Consider the following 8,033-nt stretch of genomic DNA (forward strand, 5'->3'; position numbering starts at 1 on the left):
GATTTGTGTAGTATTGTGAAATTATCCATTTAGCGTAAAGGGCTTCGATTATCTACTTTTGTGGCTAGACATAGCATGGGTAGATAGTTAGAAACACAGTTAGTATATTCTGAAAGGAAATATTGACGAATCAAGGGATAATTGCTAGCAACATGGGAATAATTTGAGTTTAATATGAATAATGGGATTAGATGGGATTGAGAATGAGGAACCTGATGTCCTAGTGCTTCAATATATTAATTTTTCATAATTCATTCACTTTTACTTCGTGTTTATTGAATTGATACTTTCAATTTCGTTTGGGGTTTTGCATATTTGAATTTGTCATCGTTATCCATCTTTTATTTAAGTTTAGTTTGAAGTCAATCTCAATAGTAAATTTAGGTTAATCCGATCCTTGTTTGAACGACACTCTACTTATCACTATATTACTTGGACGATATTGTACACTTGCAATTATCAACAACAAGTTTTTGGAGCCGCTGCCTCGGATCGAATTTAATTCTATTTTACTTTTGTGATTTTGCTTAGTTTATTTAAATTTTATTTTCGTTTTTTTTATTTTGATTATTTTTTTTTTCTCGGAGTATTCTCACCTTGTCTCATTGTTTCTTGAAGGTGAATGCTTGGTACTCGTTCGTCGGATTGTGTACTACTTGAGTTTGAACCAGAAATTGAGAAAATACTCCGTGAAATCCGAAGAGAACAAAGAGAAGTCAGTGAGAAAGAAAAGTAGCAAGAGAGCAAGATGGCGTTAGTTCAAAATGAAACGATGGGAGATCTTGATATGCCAACCATTCCGGAATCACCGTCGAGCATAGCTCTTCCTGCAGCTGCAAGGAATTATGAATTGAAGACTATCCACTTTAATATGATGCCTTCTTTTCATGGCATGAGCACTGAAGATCCATTGGCACATATTAGAGATATCTTCAATATGGTGTCCAACATGGCAATGGTAGAAGGAGTCACCGAGGAACATCTCAGGATGAAGGTCTTTCCATACACTATGAAAGACAAAGCGAAGACTTGGTTGAATTCTTTGAGGCCTAGAACCTTGACGAGTTGGAACGATATTCAGAATAAATTTTTGGAGAAATTCTTTTCGACCCAGAAGACCGATACCCTTAGAGATAATATCATGCAGTTCACTCAACAGGCAGATGAGACGTTTTCTGAGGCATGGGAGAGATTTAATAATTTGTTGATTCAGTGTCCGCACCATGGTTTGCCTACTCTAGTTCTCATGCGGATATTTTATAAAGGATTAACAATTTCAAGCAAAGCTGCAGTGAACAACTATGCAGGGGGATCAATTAAGAACAAGACGCCAGCCAAATGTCAAGCACTTTTTGATACTCTAGCACTCGAAACACAACATTCTGAAGCAAGAGGAAGACGAGCAGGAGTTTTTGAGATTAATAATTCTACCGAATTTGCTTCAAAGGCACAAGTCGATGCGATTGCTAGTAAACTTGACACTTTGCTTTCTATGAATGGGAGAGCATCAGTTCAAGAGGTTTGTTCCATATGTGCAGTTCCTGGTCATGCCACAGTTGGTTGTCCGTATAGTGTTGATTTTCCAGAATTTGTTCAAGAGCAAGCAAACATGGTGAATGCTTACAGACATCCTGGTAACGATCCATACTCCAATACTTATAATCAAGGATGGAGAAACCATCCAAATCTCTCATGGGTCAATAATCAGAATGTACAAAAGCCACCATCTGGTTTCCAACCTCAAGAGAAGAAGAATAATTTGGAAGATGTTATTGCACAGCTTGCTGGTAACGTGAATACTCTTTCTGTCAATACAAATCAATTCATGAGCAAAACTGAGACAACTCTTCAGAACAAGGTTGCCTCAATAAAAAATTTGGAGATTTAAATGGGGCAGTTAGCTCATTCTTTGGCAGTTAGAGAAAAAGGTTCTTTTCCAAGCCAAACTGAAGTTAATCCGAGAAACCATGAGCAAGCTAAAGCAATAACTTTTCGAAGAGGGAAACAAGTGAAAACAGCAGCTGATTTTGAGAAAAACAATGAGGAAGAAAAGGTAGAAACCATTTCACAAGAGGAGCAGCCACTGTCCGATGTTGTACAGCCACTAGCTATACTGGGAACCACTTCAAAAGCTTCACCACAATCAGTCATTGCAGCCACACCACTCCCTAAGCCTGTTGTCCAACCCGTGAAGCCATATGTGCCCTCTATTCCTTTTCCTCAACGGCTCAAGAAGAATATGTTAGATGAGAAGTATTTCAAATTCTTAGAGATGTTTAAGAAATTGGAGATTAATATTCCATTTGCCGATGCTTTGGAGCAGATGCCGAATTATGCTAAATTCATGAAGGATATCATCTCAAAGAAAAGAAAATTTGGCGATCATGAGAAGATTCAGTTGACAGAAGAATGCAGTGCAATCTTTCAAAGAAAGCTTCCGCTCAAGCAAAAAGATAGAGGGAGTTTCAAAATTCCATGCATTATTGGCACTAATTTATTTGAAAAAGCATTGTGTGATTTGGGGTCTAGTATTAATTTATTACCCTTATCTGTTGCTAAGAACATTGGAATAGGTGAAATTAAACCCACTACTGTTTCTTTGCAGATGGCGGATAGATCAATTGCATATCCAGAGGGAATTATCGAAGATGTGTTAGTGAAGGTTGACAAGCTGATTTTTCCAGCTGATTTCTTGGTGTTGGATATGGAAGAAGATTATGAGACTCAGTTGATTTTGGGTCGGCCATTTCTTATCACAGCTAGGACTTTAATTGATGTGGAACAATGGGTTTTGACATTGAGAATTGGGGAAGAGAAAGCAACATTCAAAGTGTTCGAGGCTGGAAAATTTCCAAGAGAAACGAAAGATTGTTTTCGCATTGATTTAGTAGAGACCGCGATTTCTGAAAAATTCAGAGTTGAGAAGCCCAGTGATCCTATGGAAGCTGCACTAGTTCATGCTGCTACTTCAGAAGATGAAAATCAACTGTTAGCGGAATGTGCTCTTTATTTGGATGCTTTCAAATCAGTTACAAAGAGTGGACGATTGGAGTTCGAAGACCTTGGATCTGTACCTTCAAAATCGCTGCCAAGTATCATAGCCGCACCTACCTTAAATTTGAAGCCATTGCCATCACATTTAAAGTATGCTTTCTTGGGAGCTGCTGAGACTTTACCTGTTATAATTTCTGCATATTTGAGTGAAGTTGAAGAAGAAAAACTATTGAGAGTGTTAAGAAGGCATAGAATGGCAATTGGGTGGAGTATTGCTGACATCAAAGGAATTAGTCTGTCCATTTGTATGCATCGGATCTTGTTGGAAGACAATTACAAGCCCCCAGTTGAGCATCAACGCAGATTAAATCCAAATATGAAGGAGGTGGTACGAGCTGAGATTTTGAAGTTATTAGACGCTGGAATAATATATCCAATTTTGGATAGTAAATGGGTGAGTGCTTTGCATTTGGTACAGAAAAAGGGTAGAGTTACAGTGGTTAAGAATGACAAGAATGAGTTAATTCCAACGAGGACTACAACAGGATGGAGAGTATGCACTGACTATAGGAAATTGAACAATGAGACTCGAAAAGATCATTTTCCTTTTCCATTCATTGATTTGATGTTGGATAGACTTGCTGGATATGCTTACTATTGTTTTTTAGATGGGTACTCTGGTTATAATCAGATTCCGATTGCACCAGAAGACCAAGAAAATACGACATTCACATGCCCTTTCGGTACTTTTGCGTATAGGCGTATGCCTTTTGGGTTATGTAACGCGCCTGCTACTTTTCAAAGGTGCATGATGAGTATTTTTTTTGACTTGGTAGAGCGTTGTATTGAGGTATTCATGGATGACTTCTCAGTTTTTGGCTCATCGTTTGATTCTTGTCTGGATAATTTGTCCTCGGTGTTGCAAAGATGTGAAGAAACCAATTTAGTTCTAAATTGGGAAAAATGTCACTTTATGGTGCAAGAAGGGATTGTTTTGGGTCATAAAGTTTCAGTCAACGGCATTGAGGTAGACAAGGCAAAAATTGAGACAATTTCAAAGTTACCGCCACCCACTTCCATCAAAGGAGTTCGAAGTTTCCTAGGTCATACTGGTTTTTATCGACGTTTTATTAAGGATTTCTCTCAGATTACAAAACCGTTGTGTAACTTGCTCCTAAAAGAAGCGGAGTTTGTATTCAATTCATCATGTTTTGAGGCATTCAATGTGTTGAAAATGAAGCTCACGACAACTCCTGTGATAGTTGCACCGGATTGGGAATTACCTTTTGAGATTATGTGTGATGCAAGTGACTATGCTATTGGAGCAATTTTGGGTCAGCGGAGAGATAAGCTACTACATGTGATTTATTATGCTAGTCGAACTCTCAATGACGCACAATTGAATTATGCCACTACCGAGAAAGAGCTTCTAGCCGTTGTCTTTGCTTTAGACAAATTCCGTTCTTATCTCATTGGTTCAAAGGTAATTGTCTACACCAATCACTCAGCTTTGAAGTATTTATTATCCAAGAAAGATGCAAAGCCTCGGTTGATTCGATGGGTGTTGTTACTACAAGAGTTTGATTTAGAGATACGGGATAAGAAGGGGTCTGAAAATGTGGTGGCGGATCATCTTTCTCGAATTATGCATCATGAAGGTGATAATGACTTAGTTCCTATCTCTGAAACATTCCCTGACGAGCAGCTCTTTACCATCAAATCTTCAGTCACTCCTTGGTATGCAGATTATGTCAATTATTTAGTTAGTGATATCATGCCTCTTGATTTGACTTGGCAACAGAAGAAAAGATTCATTTCGTTAGTCAGACATTACTATTGGGATGAGCCGTACTTGTGGAAGCATTGTCCGGATCAATGTATAAGACGATGTGTTCCTAATGACGAGATGGAGGAAATATTGCCACATTGCCATTCTCTAGCATGTGGTGGTCATTTTGGTGCCACAAAGACTGCTGCCAAGGTATTACAATCTGGTTTTTGGTGGCCTACATTGTTCAAGGATGCTTATACTTTTGTTTCTACATGTGATCGCTGCCAACGTATTGGAAATATCTCAAGTAGACATCAAATGCCGTTGAATAATATTCTAGAAGTCGAACTTTTTGATGTTTGGGGTATTGACTTCATGGGACCATTTCCATCATCTTATGGCAAGCAATACATCTTGGTAGCGGTGGATTATGTTTCAAAATGGGTTGAAGCAATTGCTTTACCTACTAATGATGCTAAGGTTGTTGTTCATTTTCTCCGGAAGCATATTTTCACTCGCTTTGGCACCCCGCGCGCCATTATTAGTGATGGAGGCAAGCACTTTTGTAATCGTCACTTCAATGCTCTTTTGGCGAAATATGGAATCACACATAAGGTTGCTACACCTTATCATCCACAAACTAGTGGGCAAGTTGAGATTTCCAATCGAGAGATCAAGAATATTTTAGAGAAGACTGTGGGATTTTCACGCAAAGATTGGGCTGCAAAGTTGGATGATGCGCTATGGGCATATCGGACTGCATTCAAGACTCCAATTGGCATGTCTCTATATCGATTGGTGTTTGGAAAAGCATGTCATCTACCTGTGGAACTGGAACATAAAGCATTTTGGGCAGTGAAGAAGCTTAATTTTGAGATGGATGCAGCGGGAGAAAAGAGAGCTTTTCAATTGAACGAGATGGAAGAATTTCAGAATGATGCATATGAAAATGCTAAAATCTACAAGGAACGTACCAAAAAGTGGCATGATCAACATATTCTTCGTCGTGAGTTTTATATTGGCCAGCAAGTTCTTTTGTTTAATTCTCGGCTGAAACTTTTCCCTGGGAAGTTGCGAACACGATGGTCTGGTCCTTTTACAGTTGTTCAAGTGTTTCCATATGGAACGATTGAAATTCGTGATCATACAACGGATGCTACATTCAAAGTTAATGGACAGCGATTGAAGCCATATCTTGCTGCCAGTTTTGAGCGAAACACGAATGTTGTGACCCTTGCTTCTCCCGATTGATTGCAATGCCAAGTCGGGCTGAGGACTTTAAACTAAGCGCTTGTTGGGAGGCAACCCAACCAGGTTCATTCGTTCCTTTCCTTGTTTATTAGTTTTGCATTTTCTTCCTTTCTGTTCCATACTACTCATTGTGCATCTTTTTGTTGTGATTTTGCATTGAGGACAATGTTTAGTTTAGGTTTGGGGGGAGAGCCTAGTTTTTTTTTGTTAGTTTGGTTGATTCATTTGCATTTTTGTTTTTAAGGTCAAAAGTTAAGGTTTTTATGTTCCAAGTTTAATAATATTGATTTCTTCACCCACATGATGATTTGAACATGTTTAGTTTGTCATTTCAAATGTGTTTGGAGTGGTTTTGTTGTTATGTGCCAAAGAAATTGCAAAATTGCACTTTGAGTTCATCTTTTGGTCATAATCAACTTAGCTACCTAAATTAATTTTGGATGTTTTTCAAGTTAATTTGATGATGCCAACATGTTTAGAATGTTTAATATGATGTGTTGGAATAGGGTTTGGACAGAAATTCGACCTACATTGTGAATTGGGACGTTTAGAAGCTCAAAAAGTGAAAATAAGCTTGTAAATTTGCTGCATAATTTCTGCAGATTTTCTGTCATAAATGAGCTTTAGTGACGATCTTCAAAGATTTTCTCTGTCACAAAAGATTTTTATCCTATGTTGAAGGCAATAATTTTTGCTCGGAATTCATTACTTTTAGAGCTATTCCCTCGTCCATGATGCCCAAAAATAAGTGTATTCTTTTCCTTTATCTCATTTTCTTTCATGCTTTTATTTATACATCTTTATGTGATGAATTGTGTTGCTAACATTTAAAGGATGAGGTAGGAATTAAAATTTTGGGATTAAGTGTTAGAATTTGTTGGAAACGATAAGAACTTGGAAGCATAAGTTGTTAAGGTTATCACTTTATTCTATTAATGGCGATGTATATGTCTTGCTAAGAATTCTTCCTTTGCTAAAGGGTTGCCTAGAAGGTTTTTGCATCACATTCGTTTTACCATTCATTTTGCCATGTCTCAAGTACTTTGGTGGACAAACTGTCCATGTTTGGATGATGTGGAGAAATAGTGGAGACTACCCATGTGAGTTGTTGTGCCTAAGCTTTTCTTGAGAGGGTTAATTTGTTTCTACTCTTAAACACTTTCCAATTTCTTTCTTTAATTTTCATGATCTCATTAAAATTAATTTGCATTGGGTACAAAAGAACTTTAATATATGTTGGGTATTCTTGCCATTGGGTTAGACGGAACTATAGAAACGATGTTAGGCTATGCATGTTGTCCACTGCTAAAAGGCCTATTCCCTACCCTTTTGTGTGCTCCATTAACCCCATTGAAGCCAAACACTTAGCCTTTTCTTTCATTACCCACATAAATTCTTATCCACTCTACCCTATATTAGCCATACCATATAGCTTGAGAGATACCAAGGTGATATCAAAAGAAATCAAGGTTGAGTTCTACATCAAAGTAGTGGCGTGTACCGAGGTACCATGGTTCTTATTATTATTTCTTGTAGTTATTTCAAGAGTAAAAAAATAAAAAAAAATAAAAAAAAAGAGTCAAGAAAAAGAAAAAGAAAAAAAAAAGAGAAATTGTACCATTCATTATAACATGAGGCCTGGACGCCACAAATCATATATCAAGTTTCAAAGGGGTGCCAACCTAACTACATACGAAATGTCTTGGTGTTTCTCAAGTTTTTGTTTTTTTTCCTTATCGTTTCTTTCTTAGCCCAAATACCTAGCCTTACATTACAACCGTTTCAAAGACCTAACGGATTTATAGGGAAGTCTAGCTTATTTGGTGAAGGTTGATACCTATGTTCTTAGTATTCGATTCCTTTCATGAGATCTATTTTCAGAAATTGCTGTTTTTCAATGTTGATCATATGTGATAATATATTGATTCCTTTTGCATAAACTCATCACATATGCTTGTTAAGAGAGAAAGCCTAGGTTCTATGAGAAAATTGAGTGATATCTTGTGAGGCTTAGAGT

At 37.5% G+C, this 8,033-nt stretch overlaps 1 protein-coding gene and 1 non-coding gene across 2 annotated transcripts; one reads left to right on the forward strand and one right to left on the reverse strand.

Moving 5' to 3' along the window:
* The first annotated feature begins 772 nt into the window (after nt 1–772).
* LOC139187932 (uncharacterized) lies at nt 773–1,888 on the forward strand. Its single transcript, XM_070804558.1, has one exon. The coding sequence runs from the start codon at nt 773–775 to the stop codon at nt 1,886–1,888; it is 1,116 nt and encodes a 371-aa protein (XP_070660659.1).
* On the reverse strand, nt 1,124–1,230 carry LOC114827188 (small nucleolar RNA R71). Its single transcript, XR_003776409.1, has one exon. It is a non-coding gene; the product is annotated as a small nucleolar RNA R71 (small nucleolar RNA).
* Nucleotides 1,889–8,033: the final 6,145 nt, after the last annotated feature.

This window comes from Malus domestica, chromosome 09 (genome assembly GCF_042453785.1).
Source record: "Malus domestica chromosome 09, GDT2T_hap1".
Taxonomy (NCBI): domain Eukaryota; kingdom Viridiplantae; phylum Streptophyta; class Magnoliopsida; order Rosales; family Rosaceae; genus Malus; species Malus domestica.

Bases quoted from the DNA above. Each gene is read 5' to 3' on its own strand.
- LOC139187932 (XM_070804558.1), top strand. From the start codon at position 773: ATGGGAGATCTTGATATGCCAACCATTCCGGAATCACCGTCGAGCATA.